The sequence below is a fragment of the Symphalangus syndactylus genome, chromosome 20 (assembly GCF_028878055.3).
Source record: "Symphalangus syndactylus isolate Jambi chromosome 20, NHGRI_mSymSyn1-v2.1_pri, whole genome shotgun sequence".
NCBI lineage: Eukaryota > Metazoa > Chordata > Mammalia > Primates > Hylobatidae > Symphalangus > Symphalangus syndactylus.
In genome coordinates this window covers 52,037,052-52,060,277 of record NC_072442.2, presented here as the reverse complement: position 1 = coordinate 52,060,277, position 23,226 = coordinate 52,037,052, and the positions used below count along the sequence as shown (strand labels likewise).

The following is a 23,226-nucleotide window of genomic DNA, read 5'->3' as shown; positions in this document are numbered from 1 at the left end:
ATTCCAGGAATAAAAGAATGGTTCAGTATATCAAACTAGGTTTACATAAATATAGACTTGAGGGAATTTGATAAAGTACTGGAGCAATTATATGCATTTGTAACAATAGCAAAAGAGCATCTCTAATTTAGGAAAACTTGAGCGTAGGCCTCTAACTCTCCTCTACCCCCTCACCATCAATAGCAATATAGGAAAGTCTACAAGGGTCTTTGAAACTAGAGATATTTGTTGCCCAAATTCCAAGAATATCCTGAAATTTCTGCTAAACTAAATCTCTTGTTAATCAGCTGATTAGCACTTCCTGATGAGTGTTAATGGTTTTAGTGGAGGGAATAAAGCAGAATCTAACCTAATGCTATAGATGAAACCCATCTGCTTCAAACAACTAGAAATCTTAGATAAACTATAACACACATCCTTTCCATGCACAGCTGAGCTCCCAAGAGCCAGAAATTAGGAGTAAGCTAAAACCCAAAGTGGAGAGTCTGTGAATTGACAGAGCAGAAGCCCAGTTTTTGTTGTAGCTTGAGTGTCTCTGTAATCCAGGAATTAAAGCTGTTGATGTGTACTAAACAAAATGAGATCTGAAGCCAATGCATAAAATCAGGATGATTACCATTAGGACCACAACCCCAGGAAAAGAATGTATGTGAAAAATATTGCACCACTCCAACCTACACTCCCCTTAACCCCCCCGACCACAGGCACAGGGAGACAACAAGGAGCCTTGAAAGGCCAAGTCTGGAATCTAGATGAGAAAAATGACTACCCTGTAAATGTGATGTCTAAATTTATAACATCCACTTCGGCCAGGAAGACACAAAACTATTCTGGAATCTCACTGTATAGCTAAAACTTTGCTGAAGATGAATGTATAATCCAAGATTAGTAAACATGACAATTCATCATGAGAATCAGCAGACAGTAAAAAAGCAGGCCTCATCCCCCCAAAATTTTAAAAAATCAGACAACTCCAGTAGTTCTAACTCCTTACTTCCAGTAAGTCAAGCAGCATACACCACCTCAGAGTCTTGTACCTGTAATTGCCCTTTGCCTGTAATTTTCTTCCCTCACAAATAGCCACTTGGCCTATTCTTTCCGATTCATCAGGTTTCATACTAACAAGGCCTTCCCTACTCCCTCTATAAGACACCATACTGCCCCAACATATTCCTGGTATACATATTCCTTCATAAATATCTACATAGCATTTTGGACACACCAACTTACTGGGTAGTGCTTACTATGTGTCTTTCCCTCACCAGAAATGTAGCTCCATGAGGCAGTGACTTTTTTTGTTTTTTCTTTTTTGAGACGAAGTCTCACTCTGTCGCCCAGGCTGGAGTGCAGTGGCAAAATCTTGGCTCATTGCAACCTCCGCCTCCTGGGTTCAAGTGATTCTTCTGCCTCAGCCTCCTGAGTAGCTGGGACTACAGGTGCGCCACCATGCCCAGCTAATTTTTTTTTTGTATTTTTATTAGAGACAGGGTTTCACAATATTGGCCAGGCTGGTCTTGAACTCCTGACCTCATGATCCACCTGCCTCGGCCTCCCAAAGTGCTGGGATTACAGGCGTGAACCACCACACCCGGCCAACTTTGTTTTATTTATATCTGTATCTCAGCACCTAGCAGCATATCTAGCGTGCAGTGGGCACTCAGTATTTCTGACTGAATTATTGAATGAATGAACAAATAGAAGGAATTATAAAAGGGCTGGGCGTGGTGGCTCACACTTGCAATCCTGTACTTTGGGAGGCTGAGGCAGGAGGACCATTTCAGCCCAAGAGGTCGAGACCAGCCTGGGCAACATAGCAAAACCTCATCTCTACTGTCCCTCACCACCCCCCAAAAATACATATAAGCCAGACATGGTGGCACGTGCCTGTAGTCCTAATTCTTCTGGAGGCTGAGGTGGGAGGATCACTTGATATCAGGAGTTTAAGGTTGCAGTAAGTTGTGATCGTGTCACTGCACTCACTCCAGCCTGGCCAACAAAGGAAGACCTTGTCTCTTGGCGGGGGGCGGGGAGTGAGGGAAATAAGGTACTGAATTAAATAGCGAAAAATTATAATGAAACTAAAAATAGTTATAATTACAAATTTAAACATTAGCACCCCATGAATCTATGAAAACCCAATATAGAGATGTCATTACAAATCAAGACATAAGCACAAACTATGAAGATAAATATCAAGATTCTGTTAGTATACAAATTTTTAATCTACGTCAAATGCCCTAATGTGAAAAGACAAGCTACAAGAGATATGTAACCCACAAAAATATAAAATGATCGAATACATAAGGAACTCTTACAAATTGTTAAGAAAAAGACAACCCCTCAAAAATCTAAGCAAAAGATATGAAGAAATAATTTTCAGAGCAGGTAATCTGAATAACTAATAAATACAGTAATCAGAAACACATAGTGAAGCCACAATGAAATTCCTTTTCAAACCCAGCAGATTATCAAAAACATCTGATGATAACAAAGATATACAGAGAACATCACGAACACTAATATACTGCTAGTCAAAATGTAAACTGGTAAAACCACTTTGATCAGCAATTTGGTTTTTGTTGTTGTTTTTGAGACACAGTCTTGCAGTGGCGTGATCTCAGCTCATTACAACCTCTGCCTTCCTGGGTTTAAGCGATTCTCATCCCTCAGCCTGCTAAGTAGTTGCGATTACAGGTGCCCACCACCATGCCTGGCTTTTTTTTTTTTAAGTAGAGATGGGGTTTCACCATATTGGCCAGGCTGGTGTCCAACTCCTGACCTCAAGTGATCTGCCTGCCTCAGCCTCCCAAAATGCTGGGATTACAGGTGTGAGCCACTACACCCTGCCTGATAAGCAATTTGGTATATGCACCCCGGCAACTCCACTTTTATGTAATATTCCAGGTGTGCACAAAGACATAAGTCTAAGAATGTTCAGTGAAGTATGACTTTTAATAGCAAAACATATAGAATAACCCAACAGGTCCATCAATAGAACTGTAGTATATTTCTACAATGGACTACTATACCATATTTGTAGTGAGGGAACCACACAGGGCCACCTTTAGCTTGTATCCACACTTGTGAGAACAGAAAAAAGGTTCAACTTATCTCTCACCCCAGTGGATTAATTAGAGGAAGTCACCCTTTAAAGACAGATGCAACCCAGCAGACATGCAGTTTGGCAAGCAAACAGGGCTTCTGTGCTAAGAAAACTGCTTTAAATAGCAGCCCGATAAATCTCATCAACATAATATTGAGTGACAAAAGCAAACTACAAAACCAGTTGTACAGTATGATACCATTCATATTAAGTTTAAAAACATATTAGCCCTATTGTGTATTTTTTTGTTTTTGAGACAGAGTCTTCGCTCTGTCACCTAGGCTGGAGTGCAGTGGCACAATCTCGGCTCACTGCAACCTCTGCCTCTCAGGTTCAAGCGATTCTCCTGCCTCAGCCTCCCGAGTAGTGGGGATTACAGGCGCCCGCCACCATGTTGGACTAATTTTTGTATTTTTAGTAGAGACAAGGTTTCGCCACGTTGACCAGGCTGGTCTTGAACTCCTAACCTCAGGTGATCCAACTGTCTCGACTTCTCAAAGTGCTGGGATTACAGGTGTGAGCCACTGTACCGAGCAATATATTGTTTATTGATATATACAAGTGCAATAAGTAGGCAAACAAAACCAAATTCAGGATAGTAGCTACCCCTAGGCAGGGAGGGGTATACAGGGGTTTAAATATCCAAAAAAAAAAAAAAAAATTCTAAAGCAAATATGGTAAAATATTGAAATCTGGCCAAGGCTGAAAGAACACAGATATTTGGTAAGTCGTCAAAACTTTACTTTTGTTTGAAATCTATTTTTTAAAAAATTACATCAGAGGGCAGCCAGGCACGATGCCTCATGCCCGTAATGCCAGCAATGCCAGCATTTTAGGAGGTCAAGGCAGGTAGAATACTTTAGCTCAGAAGTTCAAGACCAGCCTGGGCAAGATGGTGAAACTCCACCTCTAGGAAAAATCCAGATATTAGCCAGCCATGGTGGCATGCACATGCAGTCTCAGCTACTTGGGAGGCTGAGGTAGGAGGATCAGTTGAGCCTGGGAGGTTGAGGCTGCAGTGAGCCATGACCACCACTGCACTCCAGCCTGGGCGACACAGTGAGACCCTATCTCAAAAAACAAAAAACAAATCAAAAGAAAAGCACAGAACTGACTTTTCTTAATAATAAATCAGTAATGTGGAATATCAACTGAAGAAACTCCCAAAATATAGATGAGAAAACTGATGGAAGAGGGGATAATGTGCAGGATAGAGAAGAGAGAGGTCAACATACAGGTAAATGACATTCCAGAGCAAGACACCAGATCATGTGGGACAGAAGCATTGAGCCAGGATAGACTACAGAAGCTCCAGAGAACTGGACGCTAAAAATGAAGGTTCACCAGGGACTAAGCAAGCTTTATAAACAGACAACTCCCTAACCTTATGCTCATGTAACTTCTGAGTCCAGCAAAGCATCTGAGCAGGAGAAAATAGACTGCTTAAAAAACAAGGCAAATATGCAGGCTTTAGAATTCTCCTCTGCAATAAATTCCACTAAGTCTAAAATTCCAGATCACAGAGAAAAAACAAGTGAGGAAAAGGGAAAGGAAGGATAATGTAAAATGTACTCATCTCATTTTAGAGAAGAAACTGAAAACAATTTTTTTCCCTCTGAGTCAATTATGTCTTTAAGAAATGTTTAGGTTACTCCTTATACAACTGAAAATCACATATATGTATACCTTCCCTACAAAATACAAATACAGATCAGTGAGGGAAAAGTTCCTATAAGAGGAACTGAAAACAATCGAATTAACAAAAATGGAAAGCACTTTTTAAAATGCAATAATTAGACCAATTATCCCTTTCAGTACTAATTTGTTTTGTTTTGTTGTTTGTTTGAGACGGAGTTTCGCTCTTCTTAACCAGGCTGGAGTGCAATGGCGAGATCTCGGCTCACTGCAACCTCCGCCTCCCAGGTTCATGCGATTCTCCTGCCTCAGCCTCCTGAGTAGCTGAGATTAGAGGCACCCGCCACCACACCCAGCTCATTTTTTGTATTTTTAGTAGAGACGGGGTTTCACTATGTTGGCCAGGCTGGTCTTGACCTCCTGACCTCAGGCGAATCCATCTGCCTCAGCCTCCCAAAGTGCTGGGATTATAGGCGTGAGCCACTGCACCCAGCCTCAATACTAATTTTTTTTTTTTTTTTTTTTTTTTTGAGCCGGAGTCTCACTCTGTCACCCAGCCTGGAGTGCAATGGCGCGATCTCGGCTCACCGCAAGCTCCGCCTCCTGGGTTCATGCCATTCTCCTGCCTCAGCCTCCCAAGTAGCTGGGACTACAGGCACCCGCCACCACACCCGGCTAATTTTTTTGCCTCACTAATTTTTAAAAGGTTTTCAGATTCTATGTCAGAAGACAATGATACTCAGGTTTTAAAAAAAATCCAACCATAGCCTTCTATAAAAGATATACTGAAAAATGACTCAGAAAAGTTTTAAGGGTAAGATATAGTAGATAATATAAAACTAGAATTTGTAACAAATACCTTGAATAGGGAAAAAGGAATCATTTTCCTGATGAAGGGACAATTCATAACAAATATATGTATATATATCTGAGACTGTCTAAACAGAGCACAGAAACATGTATAAAGAAAAAAGATTATAAAAAATTTATCGGCCAGGCATGGTGGCTCATGCCTGTAATCCCAGCACTTTGGGAGGCTCAGGCAGGTGGATCACCTGAGGTCAAGAGTTCAAGAACAGCCTGGCCAACATGATGAAACCTTGTCTCTACTAAAAATACAAAAAACTGGCCAGGCGCAGTAGCTCATGCCTGTAATCCCAGCACTCTGGGAGGCTGAGGCAGGCGGATCACCTGAGGTCAGGAGTTCGAGACCAGCCTGGACAACATGGTGAAACCCGATCTCAACTAAAAATAGAAAAATTAGCCAGATGCAGTGGCGCACACCTGTACTCCCAGCTACTCGGGAGGCTGAGGCACGAGAATCACTTGAACCCAGGAGGTGGAGGTTGCAGTAAGCCTAGATCGCGCCACTGCACTCCAGCCTGGGCAACAGAGCAAGACTCCGTCCCCGCCCCGCCCCCCCCCAAAAAAAAATAGAACAACTAGACAAAATCAGTAAGGACACAAAAGACTTGAATAACACTATAAACCAACTAGACCTAACAGACATTCACAGAAAACTCCATTCAACAGAATACACATACTTTTCAAATGCACATGCAACCTTCTCCAGGATAAGCCATATGTGAGGCCATACAACAAGTCTCAATAAATAAAATCATGCACAGTTGTTCTCTGAACACAATGGAATGAAACTGGATTCAACAGAAGAAAATTTGAGAAATTCACTGTATGTGGAAATTAATCAATATACTCCTAAATATCCAGAGTCAAAGAAGAAATCCCCCCAAAAATTGGAAAATACTTGAGACACATGAAAATATAACTTACCAAAATTAATGAGATGCAGCTAAAGCTTATAGTTATAAATGGCAATTATGTTAGAAGAAAAACCTTAAATCAATAACCTCATCTCCCAACTAAGAGACCAGAAAGGGAACAAAATAAACCCAAAGCAAACAGGAAAGATGTAATAAAGACAGAGTAGAAATAAGTGAAATGGAAAATAGAAAAACAATAAAGAAAATTAATGAAACCAGAAGTTGGCTCTTTGAATGAATAAACAAAATTAACAAAAACCAAGGAAAAACTATACATACAATAGCCAGGAAGGTCCTTCATAAATTGATAGTAGTAAAATATAGGTGCCAAATCATATAATAAATAAGACTAGTAAATATATCACATTCCACAAACTTTTATATAATAGTGCCTAATGAGTACTGGTCATAGTCCTGGAGCATTTAATTCTCGTAACTCTATGAGGTAAGTTCTATTATTATTTTCATTTTATTGATAAGGAAGCTGAGAACAGAGGAGTTAAATAACTTGTCCACTGCTAGTAAGTGGCAGAACCAGAATCTGAACTTAGGCTCCAGACTTTAAGCACTCATGGAACCAAATATTATGTCATCAAAAATAACTTTCTAGAAATGTTTTACTTAATATATGAGAATAAAAACTTTCCAGGAAAGGAGGAGGAAGGAATCAATGGGAAACATCTTTTTACTAATTTAAAAAGAAATCCATAAAATTAGGATCTAGAAAAGGAAGATGATCTCAGATACGTAAGAGTAGTGTAAAATATGCTTTAAAAATATAATTCCTTAAAGTTTCTTCTAGGAAATTAATAAGTTATAAAATTTGTTCACTCATACGTTCATTTATTCAATAGATATTTATTAATGCTTATCATGTATTTAGCACTGTCCTATATTGAAATTAAGAAAATAGAAGAAATACATGAGTAATGAAGAAGGAATAAAAAAGCTGCCGGAGAATTAACTCAGGAGTTCTGGTCCATCTGGCATCATAGACTCTACAACTTTCAAGGAACAGACCATTCCAATGAATATCCCACACTTATTTCAGAATAGAAAATATAGAAAGCATCCCAATTCATTTTATCACATTAATACAATCCTGCGATAACAAACAATACAATAAGAAATTTACTGTGGATCTCATAAGAAACACAAAAGTTACATATCAGCATTAAATATTATCCAACACTACACAGGTACTAAGCAATTAACCTACAAGCAAGCCTGGTCTGCTCTAGATATATAATAGTAATAAATCTATTCATATATTTTGGTACCAAATTGGATATAAGACTAAGTTGCCTATTACTACTATTGCTTGATGGTCTGAAGGTACAGCCAATGAACTAATTTTATAAAGGGTAGGGAAGGGAGACAGTAGTATAACTCTCTGGAAGGGAACAATTACAGGTTGAGTATTCCTTATCTGAAATGTTTAGGACCAAAAGTGTTTCAGATTTCAGATTTTTTCAGTTTGGAATATTTCCTTTGGATACTGCCAGCATCCCAAAACCAAAAACCCAAATCCAAATGCTCCAATGAGTACTTTCTTTGTGCATCATGTTGGCACTCAGAAAGCTTCAGTTTTGGGGGATGCTCAACCTGTATCATGATTTCTGGAATGTATGATTATAAATCTGGAATTAGTGTGAGTATCAACTGAAAAGCAAAGAGTTCAGTCAAGGAATCAGTCAGAATCAAATTTAATAAATAGCTGTCATCTATATGAAGAAAACTATAATATAAGCAGGAGCTATAGAATGTTCCTCAGTGAGATGGCTTACTATTACAAAGATCTTCCTTTGCTAGCAGAGCAGCTGGTTTGTCCCAGTATCCATTCTTTTCTCACATGACTCACATCCTCAGGAAACGAGACTGATGAATTTTAGCCAATCATGATAATCCATTTTTCTTGCCAAGGACTGGGTTAGAAATGGCATGTAACCCAATTCTAACCAATGAGAAGTAAGGATAAATCTACTTGGAGACCTCTAGGAAAGATTACCTTGATCCTATGAGAAACATCAAAGATGTCTCCTTTTCCTCTGGACACTGTCATTTCTGGATGAGATTCCTGGGAATTGTTATAGTTTCACATTTCAACCACCAGGGGAGCATGAGAAAAAAGCCAATACATGAGTGAGGAAAGATGGAAAGAGCCTGTTCCTTTATGATTTCAGTGAATCACGTTGTCAGCTAACTCAACAGCCTGCTCCCTATTGCTGAACTGCCAGTTACTTGACATAAATGTCCTTACTGTTAAACCTAATTTAGCTGAAATTTCTGCTCTTTACAGTCAAAGATATGCTAACCTATTCAGATGGCAATCTCCCCAAACTAATTTATAAATATAATGCGTATCTCATAATTCAGTCTGAAAGCACTTTAGGAACTTGACAAAATAATTCTAAAATTCATGTGAAAACAGTGAAATGTGGGAAGGTATTTTGCAAAGGAAGCATGTGTCAACTGTCCTACCATATAACTCAAATATATAATTCAAACAATGTATACTGTTATAAAACTCATCAGATAAATATATCAGAATGGAAAACCCCAAAAGAAACCCAAGTATGTACTAATTAGTACATATAGATTGATTACTATCTGCAAGAAAACAGTCACCAGCTTCACACCAAAATACCAGGTATACTAAAAAAACTGTTTAGAAATAAAAGGAAAAAAAATAGAAAATTATAAGGAAAGATGAGCGAGAATGCATACAATTTCAAAGCTTGAAAAATACCTCTTTAAGCATTAAGCTCCAGAAGAGCAAGGACTTTTGCCTTACTTGCTGCTATTCAAATCCTAGAATACCTGGCACAGAACAGCTACTCAGTATTTATTAAAGATGAATAAAAGCAAAGGAAATTAGAAATTAATTCTGATCTAATTCTGAAAAGATTACTCATGCAAGTCATAAAAATGCCCTAAAATGAATACATATTATGATTCATTTGTATAATTTTAATTTTTTTTGAGACAGGGTCTCTCTCTATTGCCTGTGCTGAAGGACAGTGGCAGTATGATAGCTGACGGCAGCCTCAACCTCTTGGGCTCAAGTTATCCTCCTGCCTCAGTCTCCTAAGTAGCTGGGACCACAGGCATGTGCCACCGTGCCCAGGTAATTTTTTTATTTTTTGAAGATACAGGATCTCACCATGTTGCCCAGTCTGGTCTCAAACTCCTGGGCTCAAGTGATCCTCCCACCTTGGCCTCCCAAAGTATTGGGATTACAGGCATGAGTCACTCCACCCAGCCTATTTAAATTTTTAAAAGCAATATGCAAAAACTAAATGACATCTTCTTAAGGGACACAGTAAAACGAAAGAAAAGCAAATAGGCCTGGCATGGTGGCTCACGCCTGTAATCCCAGCACTTTGGGAGGTTGAGGCGGGCAGATCACCTGAGGTCAGCAGTTCGAGACCAGCCTGACCAACATGGAGAAACCCCGTCTCTACTAAAAATACAAAATTAGCTGGGCGTGGTGGCATATGCCTGTAATTCCAGCTACTCGGGAGGCTGAGGCAGGAGAATCACTTGAACCCAGGAGGCGGAGGTTGTGGTGAGCCGAGATCATGCCATGGAATGACAGCGACAAGATTAAGGAGAGTAGTATCTCAGGTAGGAAGAGCTCCAAAGGTACTGGTAATGCTGGATCACTTGTCTATTCTCACAATCCGCTTCCGCCCCCCCGGCCCCAAGACAGGGTCTTGCTCTGTCACCCAGGCTGGAGCACAGTGGTGCGATCTCAGCTCACTGCAACCTCCACCTCCCAGGCTCAAGAGATTCTCACCTCAGCCTCCTGAGTAGCTGGGACTACAAGTGCGCAACACCACGCCCAGATAATTTTTGTAAACATGGGGTTTTGCCACATTGCCAGGGCTGGTCTTTAACACCTGACCTCAAGTGACCCACCCACCTTGGCCTCCCAAAGTGCTGGGATTACAGGTGTGAGCCACTGTCCCTCGCCAATTCTCATAATTCTTTATACAAATGTTAATTTCACATTCCCTTTTTATTAGAAAAAAAAAACGCACTCTATAAACACAAATCAGGAGGAAAACCCAAGAGACAAAGGATTAATATTTTTACAATAAAGCTCCAATAAAAAATAAATCAGCACCCTCAGACATGGTGAGAAAAAAAAAAGATAAACCTCACTGTTTATCAAAGAAATGCTAGATAATGCATCAAGGCCATATCATCAAGCTAACAAAGATTATAAAAGTTAATGAGTTTTGGGGATGAGGACATAGCCTTATCACAATAATAAAAACCACTAACAAACTCTTTTTGAGCAGCTAGAATGTATTATTCTAAGTACGTTTTATGTATTAACTCATTCCACCTTCCTAAAGGTCCTATGAGTATTACTCTTAATCCCACACTGAAGAAAAGTAATTTGACCAAAGTCACAAAGTACATAAATAGCCAAACCAGGAAATGTAAATTAATACAGTCCTTTCAATGGCAATTTGGCAATAGTCATCAACAACCTTAAAATGTGCTACTCTTGACTTGGAAATCTCAGTGCTAAGAATCCACTTTAAAAAAACAGGTTTGGACACTATCTTGATGCCCAATAACAGCTTTACTATTCTGAACTGAACACACGCATTCCTCTCCACTCCTTCCCCAAATACCACTAAAATGAAAGTTACAGGATGAAAAAGATATAACGCGGCCGGGCACGGTGGCTCATGCCTGTAATCCCAACACTTTGGGAGGCTTGGGCGGGCGGATCACCTAAGTCAGGAGACCAGGCCGGCCAACATGGTAAAACCCCGTCTCTACTAAAAATACAAAATTAGCCAGGCATGGTAGCTCACGCCTATAATCCCAGCTACCCAGGAGGCAGAGGCATGAGAATTGCTTGAACCCAGGAGGTGGAGCTTGCTGTGAGCCAAAAGTGAGCCACTGCACTCCAGCCTGGGCAACAGAGTGAGACTCCGTCTCAACAAAAACAAAAACAAAAAAAGGAAGATGAAGACTGAATGCTTGTGGCCAGCCATGCCAATGAAAAGTGAGCCAACATGAACTCTAGAATACTGGGAAAGCTTATGAATTGAAGAAAGCAAGTAATATGTAAAAGTGAGGAATTTGGCATATACATAACAAACGGAGCCACAAAAAAACCTAGTTAACTTCAGAGGAAGCAAAACGTACACAAAAGGAAATGTAATTGTGTAATCGTGTTACTTGGCTCAGCAGCTAACACTATTCATACACTCATGATGTAGACACAACCAGAAACTGCACTAAATCTTCACTTTTCCATAAACCAACATATTCTGAAAATAATGAACTAGGAAATAGCAAGTTTATATTATTGAAAAATGTGAAGGTAAATACCAGAGGAAATTGGTTAAGAGTTGAAAATAAGGGTCGGGCATGGTGGCTCATGCCTGTAATCCCAGCACTTGGGGAGGCCAAGGCGGGCAGATCACAAGGTCAGATCGAGACCATCCTGGCTAACATGGTAAAACCCAGTCTCTACTAAAAATACAAAAATAGCCGGGTGTGGTGGCGGGCGCCTGTAGTCCTAGCTACTCGGGAGGCTGAGGCAGGAGAATGGCGTGAACCCGGGAGGCGGAGCTTGCAGTGAGCCGAGATCGCGCCACTGCACTCCAGCCTGGGCGACAGAGCGGGACTCTGTCTCAAAAAAAAAAGTTGAAAACAGGGCCAAGCACGGTGGCTCACACCTGTAATCCCAGCACTTTGGGAGGCCGAGGCAGGCGGATCATGAGGTCAAGAGATTGAGACCATCCTGGCTAACATGGTGAAACCCTGTTTCTACTAAAAATACAAAAATTAGCTGGGCATGGTGGCACGTGCCTGTAGTCCTGGCTACTTGGGAGGCTGAGGCAGGAGAACCGCTTGAACCCGGGAGGCAGAGGTTGCAGTGAGCCGAGATCGCACCACTGCACTCCAGCCTGGTGACAAGAGCAAGATTCTGTCTCAAAATAAATAAATAAATAAAATAAAATAAATAGATGGGTGGGGTGAGGTAGCAAGAAAATGCTCTCTTTTTTTTTTTTTTTTTTTTTGAGACGGAGTCTTGCTCTGTCGCCCAGGCTGGAGGCGCAGTGGCGCAATCTCGGCTCACTGCAAGCTCCGCCTCCCGGGTTCACGCCATTCTCCTGCCTCAGCCTCCCGAGTAGCTGGGACTACAGGCGCCCGCCACTATGCCCGGCTAATTTTTTGTATTTTTTTTAGTAGACACAGGGTTTCACTGTGGTCTCGATCTCCTGACCTCGTGATCTGCCCACCTCGGCCTCCCAAAGTGCTGGGATTACAGGCATGAGCCACCGCGCCCAGCTGAAAATGCTCTCTTAAATTAAGCTTTGTACTATTATATTATTTGACTTTTTATTCTAACAGATAACATTGGAAATTAAAAAGAAAAATATAAATTTGTACAAAATTATAGAATACTCAGAGAAACACAAATAAAATATAAATTCCCTATAAATCTACCTACCAAAGAGAGTAACTGCCTATATTTTGATATCTATCATTCAGCTTTTGTTCCATTCCTATCTGTAGTCTACATACTAACTATACTAGTTTGCAACCAAAGTTTCCACTTAATTTTTTATGGGCATTTCCTCAGTAAGTACACATATGTCTACAACATAGGTAACTATATAATTAAGTAATGTTATCCTAGGATAGAGACAGTTGTGTCAATAAAAAGCACATAAATTTGATAATGGATTTGCTTTGTGCAAAACTGAATAGGTAGGAATTTATTTCTTTTCTAGAAAAAATACGACGAACAATCATGTAACACATTTTCTATACTGTGCAACTAGTAAAATGTAAAAATAATATTTATAATAGAAATTAGCTTGCTCTATCTAACAAGAATTCCTTTGCCTGGAAAAAAAAAAAAGTGTTTTTTTTTGTTTTTTTTTTTGAGACGGAATTTCGCTCTTGTTGCCCAGGCTGGAGTGCAATGGCATGATCTCGGCTCACCGCAACCTCTGCCTCCCAGGTTCAAGCAATTCTCCTACCTCAGCCTCCCGAGTAACTGGGATTACAAGCATGCAACATCACACCCGGCCAATTTTGTATTTTTAGTAGAGACAGGGTTTCTCCATGTTGAGGCTGGTCTTGAACTCCTGATCTCAGGTGATCCGCCCACCTCGGCCTCCCAAAGTGCTGGGATTACAGGCGTGAGCCACCGCGCCCGGCAGGTGTTTTCATAGTATGTTACTAAATTTTTAAAACTCAGGTTACAAAGTAGGATATACAGTATTATCCCAAATTTATTTCTTAAAATGTAACCCGGAAAGCCGTAGTAATAAATAAAACAGTAGCTCTTTCTTAGTAGTATGATTATAGATGATCTTTACTTCTTAGTGCTTTTCTACACTTTCTTCAGTGTTTACTGGTATTACTTTTTGAGTCAGAAAATATAGCTTTACACTCCTAAGAAACCATAGTCAACACTATAAATGAAAGATAGCAAAGGTGTAAATAGTTCAGAAGTGACTTACTTGACAGCTAGACTTGTTTTTACACCTCTTGTGGATTTCCTCAAACAACTTCCACACTGCACTGAAACTGGATTTACTTGTTGGTCTTTCTTGGGTCTTTTGTTCTTTCATTCAGTAATTATTGAGCCTCTATTATCTGCCAGGCACTGTTCTAGGCACCGAGGATTTAGCAGTGAGCATAATGGATGAAGTCTCTATCCTTCTTTGATATGGAAGACAAAGACTAAAAATTTTTAAACAAAAACATACTTTTAGTGGAGAAACAAACACAAGCACACAACACACACACCTCTTCTTTCAAGTGTGATGAAGAAAAGTAAAGGGAAGAGGAGTAGAGCAATAGTAAGGTGGGACGAGATGATAGTTTTAGTGAGGGGAGGACTCTGAGGAAGTGCTATTTGAGCAGAGACCTGAGTGAAGTATGGGAGTTAGCCAGAGAAAGGTGAGAGAGAACAGTCTAGGTAGGAGGAATATCAAGCAAAGAGGCCTTGAGGTGGCACTAAGCTTGGAATGTGCCAGAATAAGACCAGTGTGGTGAGACTGGAACGAGCGAGGGGAGAGCAGCAGATGGCATGGAAGAGGTGGGTGGGCCCAGGTCATAAGCGCCTTACGGGTCCATGCAGGGATTCTAAATTTATTCTAAAGGTGATACAAAGGTACTGAGGTCTTGAAACAGTGATGGCCTGGACCAAAGCACTAGGGTAACGGGATGCGACATGGTCGGTATGGATACATTTTGATGGCTGATCCAGTATAACTTGCTGATGGATTAGATATGAGGAATGAGGAAGAAATCATGGACAATTCTTAGGTTCTCAGCCAAAGCAACTAAATGAGTAGTGTGCCATTTACAAATCTGGGGCTGACTGGTGACGAAACAAGTTGTGAGCGGCAAAACTGAGACCTATTTTGGACATGTTAAGTATGAGATGACCATTAGACTTCAAGTCAAGATGTCGGGTAGGCAATCATAATTATAAGTCTGCCATTTGGGGGCAAGTTGGGGCTGAAGGTGTAAATCTAATATTTAAAAGTATGGAACTAAGAGATATCTCCTAGGTGTGGGGGCAGAGAGACAAGAGAATAGGGCTGAAAACAGCCCTAAGGCGTGCCAACATTAAGAGGTAGGGAAGTCCCTTCACCTCACTAGAGAGACCAGTGAGGCATCCCAGAAGCCAAGTGAAAGTATTTTCAGTAGGAGACAGTGATCCCCTAAGTTAAAGCTGCTGATGAGTAAGTTAAGGATTGAGAAGTAACCATTGGATTTGGTGACTTTGATAAAGGTAGCTTCAGTGGAGTGATGAAAACAAAAAAATTGGTGTACAGTGATCCCTCCTACTCCACAGTTTCATTTTCTGGGGTTTCAGTTATTTGCAGTCAACCACAGTCTGGAAAATATTAAATGAAAAATTCCAGAAATAATCTAAGTTTTTAAATTGCATGCCATTCTGGGTGGCATGATGAAATCTTGTACTATCACACTCCATCCTGCCCAGGACATGAATCATCTCTTTGTCCAGTGTATCCAAGCTGTATACGGCACCTGGCCTCAGTCACTTAGCAGCAGTCTCAGTTATCAGATCAACCCAGTGTTGCAGTACTCGTGCTCAAGCAATCCATATTTTACATAATGGCCCCAAAGTCTGAGAGTAGTGATACTGGCAATTTGGATATGACAAAGAGAAGTCATAAAGTGCTTCCTTTTAATGAAAAGGTGAAAGTTCTCAACTTAGTAAGAAAAAAAAAACTGTATGCTGGTTGACAAGATCTACAATAAGAATGAATCTTCTGTCTGTGACACTGTTAACAGTATATAGTTATCATTGTTCTATTATAAGTTGTTGTTGTTAATCTCTTACTGTGCCTAACTTATAAATTAAACTTTATCATAGGTACATATATATAAGAAAAAAAACAGTGTATTAGAATTCATTACAGGCACCTGCTCGGGGTCTTGGAACATATCCCCCATGGATAACGGGGTACTACTGTATGTTAAAGAGAGTTAGAAGACAACTAGGTACAAAAGAGTTGACTGCTGTATCCCTACCATCTTGGTAGCTCTTGGTATAGAGTAGGTAGTGAATAAATGTCAAATCTGAAAATTCTCTATACTTCAACCCAAATTAAGAAACCCAAAATGGTGGAGAGCTAGAGATCTTCCTGCTCATCCAGTTCTATTCCTAGCCTCCAGAATGAGTGAGGATGAATTGTAAAAACATGAGCTTTTCTTCTCTTCTTTCTTAATTTGCTGTATATCTAGGGCTAAAACGTAATAAGCATTTTGATTGGTAGCTGAACTAAGGGATACAAGAAACACCTTCTCCTTCTGCTCCCCGATTTTCCATAAGTTATATGTAACTAAAAGTTAACAAATAAATTATGAACATGTCACCAAGGGGGTTAAAAAAAAAACCACCAAAACAGCAGTCAAATATTTTAAACAAAACATCTTATTCCAAAACTTCTGCTGATACCTTAAAGACAGCCACTTATTTTGCAAAATAGGTAACTTTCCCTCTTCCCAATTTAGATCTCTTTCCATTTCTCAAAGTGTAAAGTAAAGCCTTTTGTGGAGAAAAGGCAATGCCCAGGTAATGGGTTTCCTACCTGACATAATGTCTTCTGCTAATTCCTTTTCTCTTTCAATTTTTTCCTCTAGGGTTGAAATGCAGAATTCATAGCCAGCAACAGCAAATTCCTGTCTGTAAAGCAAAATCAATAATCAGCCATTTACCTTTTCTTCTTTTTTTGTTGAGATGGAGTTTCGCTCTTGTTGCCCAGGCTGGAGTGCAATGGCGTGACCTCGGCTCAGAACAACCTCCACCTCCCGGGTTCAAGTGATTCTCCAGCCTTAGCCTCTCGAGTAGCTGGGATTACAGGTGTCCGCCACTATGCCCAGCTAATTTTTGTATTTTTGGTAAAGACAGAGTTTCACCATGTTGGCCAGGCTGGTCTGGAACTCCTGACCTCAAGTGATCCACCCGCCTCGGCCTCCCAAAGTGGTGGGATTACAGGTGTGAGCCACCACGCCCGGCCCATTTACCTTTTCAAAAATTCTTTTTATCTTCATTTTTCCAGCTCAGTTTAAACATTATCAGTAAAGGAAGTGCAAAATGGGAAGAGGGAACTTTGCTTAAAGTCTAAGTAGTGTCAAATCTGCCATTTCTCAAAGTAGTTTTTTTAAGTCATCCATTTAATATAACTTAAGACACAAAAAGCTAGGAATGCTGCCCTAATTTTAATAACTGACATAGCCAGCAGTCTTCATCATTTCCCACTAACAGATGGCCTCCAGTGAATCAGTTTCTCCATGTGTGAAAGCCTTACCCCTGTTCAAAGTAATACTACCCTAAACAGAGGTTCAGGCCACCCTGCAGTGAGGATTCCAACTGTTGACCTCACACAGCTTCTGAGGAGCTTTAGTCATTGTATATTTCTTTCAAGCTCTAAGTCTCTGATATAAGTTTCTTTTGCAGAAATGGGACTCCTAGCTATGGCAGTAGAAGTCATTTAACCCAACTCTGTAGCCCTGGACCCTCAATCAACTGGAGAGGGTTGAGTCAACCCAAGCAGGCCGACTGACTGCTGCTTTTTACAGAGATGCAGAGGAAATGTGACAGAAATCCCTTCTCCATTCAGGAGCTCAGCTTTGGTTCTTGTTCTTCAGTTTTGGCTCTAGTTTCTTACAGAAGTGGCACTAAAAAGCTCATCTGTTCTCTAGTGCTTTGCTAGGGGAGAACTTATGACCCTACTGTTCTGCTCTGTTCTCAGAAGAACAGAAGCATCCCTTTCCTTCTCTAGACTCAAAACTTGGCAAGAGGGCCCTCTCTAGCCATAACACAGGGCAAGTGGACACTGCCCACAAGACGCTCCCAGTCGGAGCAAGCGGTCTACAAACAATTCCCCTTCTAACTTATATCAGCCTTTCGAAGCCTCAGATCTGGCCATGTCTTTTCTAGTCTCATGCTTCTCTTAATAAAACAAACTGAAAAGTACAGAGTACCATGTAACTCAGAGGCTAATTGTTACTAGCTTTCACCTCTAGAAGACTATGAATTTGTCTTACTCAACAATGTTTATTAGGCTCTGGGCTTCTTCTTACCCTAGGAGTTCATACCCAATCAAGAACTAGGCATGTCTGTTACAACTCCAAGGAAGATTGACCAAGCTGCAGTGTTCCCTGGCGTGGGCCAAGCTCAAAGCTCCTCAAAAGACTTGAAGTCAAAGGCTCCAGGAAGCTCTAGCCTACCTAGTGTCCAATCAAAATGCAAGGAGACCACGCAGGTCCTGATGGGAACAAAGGAGCTGGTGAGTAGGACAGCAGGGACCAGTGCCAGGGCCTGGCCTCAGTGAGCACCCTTTCTATAGCATCAGGCTCCATGTCACTCCAAACCTCTCGCACCAACTTCTGCACCACTAAAACCCGAAGGGAAGCTAGTCTTAGGTCTCTCCCTAAATTCACCACAAATACAACTCTCTAGAGGAGCTCTCTGCTTACGTCCTAGATACTTCATCTTTGAACTCTATTTATACCAGCAAAATGGCTTCTTCAGAGTATTAATATCCCCAGCAGCTTTCACCCTGCTCTTTCCTCTTCTAGGAAAAGTTAAACTAAAGTTCTAACTCTAACTTTGTTCCCACTTCAAGCAGTGACAGAAAACTTAGTTAGCTTTGTCACAGGGCGGCCAGAGATGCTGTGTGCCCCACTAAGCAGGCTGATGGAAACAGTAGGGGCAAACTGGAAAAAGACTGACAATTTCAAAGATGAGGGGTGGAACACTTTGAGTGTGACACCCAATTTCTGGAAGACCCAGATGACCAGTAGACAATGAATATTATGTAACGTCCCAGAGTCAAAGTTTTCTGCCCACAGTCCTACTCCCTGGCTGCTGTACTTACCTATTCTGCGCAGCATAGATACTGGCCAGCTTTAGGGAAATTTCAATTATTGCATTGTCCTCCTGTGAGAGAAACAGAATGACGGGAACTCACAACAAGTAAAATTTTCTCATGGAATATTTCAGATCAACTTCCAGACTGACAGTGGCCTCAAAGCCACAGTCTTTATTCTTTTAGAGTGATTAGCCAACTGTGAATTCCTTGGCAAACATGCTGTTGCATTTAGTGAAAGAATGGCAGTTTGTATAGAGATCTCAGACGGGAAACTCCACCTTTCCTGACCAAAGCATATGGTGGGGTTAGGGAGAGTTTTCAGGAGACAAGACTGTTTTGAAAACTGCTTCAGTGGGGGGCCAATACTAGGCAATGTCCTTACCTGCTTCATGCCCCCTCCAAGGAGGTAACTCATTGTTGCTTTAAAAAGTTGTTCAGCCTAAAAGCATAAGGAAAAGATTTTTCTTTTAATTGGGCCCCATTATATGTGTGTGTGTGTGTGTGTGTATATATATATATATATATATATATATATATATATATATATATATATATATATATATATATAAATGACCCTGGATTCTAAGTACCAGTCTGATGCATCATTCCTTTTAAAACCCATATACCCATACACACGCACATTCACACACAGAAAAGTACCCTTTTGAAGCGAAAACAGATAAAAATATCAGGACCCCCAACATCCTCTATGTACCTTAAACTACTCTCTGATGAGTAGAAAACAACCTCAGAGATTAACTTCTTATTCAAACCCACTGTGGCAGAGACTACAAACTGTCTCCTAATAGTCATTCTCTTCTCCATCTTTTTGATTACAGAGTCCCCTCAATTTAGCCTGGGAAACATGGTGAAATCCCATCTCTACAATAAATAAATAAATAAATAAATAAATAAGAAAATTAGCCAAGTGTTGTGGCACATGCCTGGAATCCCAGCTACTTAAGAGGCTGAGGTGGGAGGATCAACTGAGCCTGGGAGGTCGAGGTTGCAGTCAGCCATGATTAAGCCACTGCACTCCAACCTGGGCAACAGAGCAAGACCTTATCTTAAAAAAGAAATTCAGTCAATTTTAGCAGATTGGACACCCTGAAGTTAGATATGGTCATATGATAAAATTTAGGCCAAGGGATGCAGGCAGAAAGAACGTGAACTTCTAAATCATATTTTATAAGGAAGCTGTTCACAGTCCATCTTCTCCCCCTTCCTGCAGGCTGGAGGTGAGTCAGCTCACCCAGGCACATGAGGGCTTATCTTAGAAGAAACCTGGACTTCTGGATCAGAGAGCAAAGGTGCCTATGTCTATCTGCCTTCAGTCTTTAGCCTATCTCTGGACTAACACAATAAAGAGAAATACACTTTTATCTTGTTTGAGTCACTATATTCTGGGGTCTCTTTGTTATAGCAGCTTAGCCTGTACCCTTACTATTACAGTTCCCTTGAGGCTACTCCTTCACAAATTCAAGATATTACAAAGTAATTTACTTACATTTTCAAGCTGACCCCGTATAAATGCTAAGTTGGCCATCTGAAAGCAAATTACAAATTGTTTTTCAGTTTAGAATACTGTGTTCCTACTTATTTCAAAACTTTAAAATTCCCTTTTGCTTTCACCCTCAAAATTTAAAAAAGTTTAAAATGAAAAGCATGTCACCAATTAATCTGCTAGAAGCACAGAACAGCAATCATGTGAGAAGTAAATACTTGCACATACTTTGTTGTTAATAAACCAAATCTAGGTCCACTCATCCTTAAAAAAACATGCTAATGATACTGGTTTTTTTGGTCTGGAATTGAGAGGTCTTATGGTCACCCCAAGGGTAAAAAAACTGAAGCTGTGGCCGGGCATGGTGGCTCACGCCTGTAATCTCAGCACTTTGAGAGGCCAAGGCAGGTGGATCACCTGAGGTCAGGAGTTCGAGACCAGCCTGGCCAATATGGTAAAACCTTGTCTCTACTACAATACAAAATTTAGCCAGGCATTGTGATGCATGCCTGTAATCCAGCTACTCGGGAGGGTGAGGCAAAAGAATCATTTGAACTCATGAGGCGGAGGTTGCAGTGAGCCAAGATCGTGCCACTGCACTGCAGCCTGAGCAACAGAGTGAGGCTCCATCTCAAAAAAACAAAACAAAACAAAAAATAAAACTGAAGCCAAAAGAAAACTCAGTAAAAAAGAAAAGGAGCTTTAGAACATCGTGAAAGTCAGGAATATAAATCAGGAGAACTAACTACCCTTCCCTCCCATCCAACCTTCCTCATCAGTGGTTCAGACTGGTTATAAGAGTTACCAAATCATAAGTGTAAGTGATGGCCTTCTTGTTATCAGTCTGATAGGCGAGACGAAGAGCGTCATGCAAAATTAACTCAGCCTCTTCTGGCTCATCTTTCATAATGCTCAACTGAAAAAGGAAGACAAAATAATAGAAAATGAAACATATAGTAGATGCATACGCTACCAGACAGAAGTGTATGCAAGTATACATCCCAACTGATAGAAGGAAGCTAACTCATTCATCAAACATTTACTGAATTCCTACTATGTACAGAGCATTGTCTACAGAGGTGACAGGGAGGTCAGCCTCCCTTGCAGCTAGATGTGGCCATCTGATGAAGTTTTGGCCAAGAGACACAGGCAGAAGGAATGTGATCTTACAACATATTTTATAAGGAAGCTGCTTGTCCTCCATCCTCTTTCTAATTTCTTGCAGGCTGGAGGTGACCATATAGGACAAGTAAGCTTAATTACAACTAATGATAAGAGCTATAAAGATGACAGAAAGGAATGATAAGGGGTCTCCTCTAAATAGGACTTAGGGAAGCCTTCCAAAGAAGTGACAGCTAAACTGAGGTAATAAGGATGAGAATGAGTCAACCAAATAAGGACCTGGGGAGAACAATGACTCAAACAGAGGGTAGAGAATGAGTGAAGTCCCTACAAGCTGAAGAGAATGGTTTTGAGGAAGAAATGCAAAGAAACAGATGTGAAGGGAGGATGGTGAGCCAGAGGATTACTGCCAAACGGGTGGGCAAGGCATGCTGGTTTAGATCATGTGGGGTGTTGCAAGCCATGGCAAGGAGTTTGTATTTTATCACAAATGCAGTGGATAGCCATTCAGAGCTTTCAGACAAGGAGATGATATGATCCAATTTACTTTTTTTTTTTTTTTTTTTGGTCGCTTTGGTTTCTGCATGGAGAATAGATTGCAAGAGGACAGGAGGCCAGGAAAGACAACTGGAGCATAGTTGGTGGCAATGATGGTTTGCACTAGGGTGACAGCAAGGGAGATAGAAAAAAGGGGAAAGATTTGAGACGTATTTTCCATTTGTTGGCAACAGGACTTGTTGCTGGACTGTAAGTGTATTGGAAGGCAATGGTAAGGTACCACAAGTTTTAAGAATGACTATGAGGTTTTTAGGCTGAAAAACTGATGGTAGTAAAAAGACGGCGAAAGCGTATGTTGAGGAGGCATTGAAGATCGAGTTTAGTTTTGGGCATGTTAAATCTGAGAGGTAGGTAACGTCCTAAAGTGCAAATGGCATGTCAGTAGCACACTACAGGCTGGAAATACAAATTTGGACGTTGTTGGCATCGAGTCGGTATTTAGCTCAATGGAAGAGATGAGATAACTTGGGGAGAAGAGGAGGAAAAAAAAAATAGAAAAGGATGTGGAGAAAAGGAAGAATTCAGAAGGGGAACCGAACCGCATAACCAACACTAAGTTGCCATTTTCAGGCCGCTATATACGTGAGAAATTATGTCATTTCAGGTAGGCTGGTTAATTGATGAAACCACTACAAAACGTTCCCGATATTTCGTTTGCATAAAAGCGTGATGCCTGGGGCGCCATCTCCATTTGCACTTGACACTGCAGAGGTTTTACTGCAGGCCTTAGAGTCGGAAAAGCCTGGATGAATTCCAATCCCCTCTCGGATGACCCACCTCATTCTCGGCAATTTTACCCGCGGAGCCTCCATCCACTCTTCGGCGAGGCGGAGAGAGTAATGCGCAGCAACGCCAAGACCCCGCTCACAAAGGCTACCGCGCTCGGCCGGGCGCAGGGCCCGGAGCCGCCTCACCTTGGCTCGCTTCAGCAGCTGGATGATCTCTGCCTCGGCCTCGTCCGCCCCGTCCTCGGCAGCGGCCCCGTCGGCTCCCTGCTGCTCCTCCTCCTCTGCCGCAGCGGGCCTCGAGAACCAGGCGAGCGCTGCGGGAAGGGGCTCTGAGGTCATCGGGCCCGGCCCGCGCCCCTGTCCCCGCCCGGCCGGCCCCGCCCGGCCCGCG

The 23,226-nt window shown here is 41.2% G+C and overlaps 1 protein-coding gene across 2 annotated transcripts in view; it reads right to left on the bottom strand.

The window, feature by feature from the left end:
• Positions 1–23,226, bottom strand: part of TTC19 (tetratricopeptide repeat domain 19) — a 29,619-nt gene that overhangs the window by 6,000 nt on the left and 393 nt on the right. The window contains exons 2-7 of one of the 2 annotated variants that reach the window (XM_055258871.2): positions 23,022–23,149; positions 21,233–21,343; positions 20,431–20,469; positions 19,306–19,362; positions 18,930–18,991; positions 16,638–16,732 (exon numbers count right to left, since the gene is read on the bottom strand). In XM_055258871.2, the coding sequence (XP_055114846.1) occupies positions 16,638–16,732; positions 18,930–18,991; positions 19,306–19,362; positions 20,431–20,469; positions 21,233–21,343; positions 23,022–23,149 (492 nt within the window). Of the gene's footprint in view, positions 1–16,637; positions 16,733–18,929; positions 18,992–19,305; positions 19,363–20,430; positions 20,470–21,232; positions 21,344–22,884; positions 22,964–23,021; positions 23,150–23,226 lie in introns of those variants that run through there. The other variant, XM_055258870.2, reaches the window with a different exon arrangement.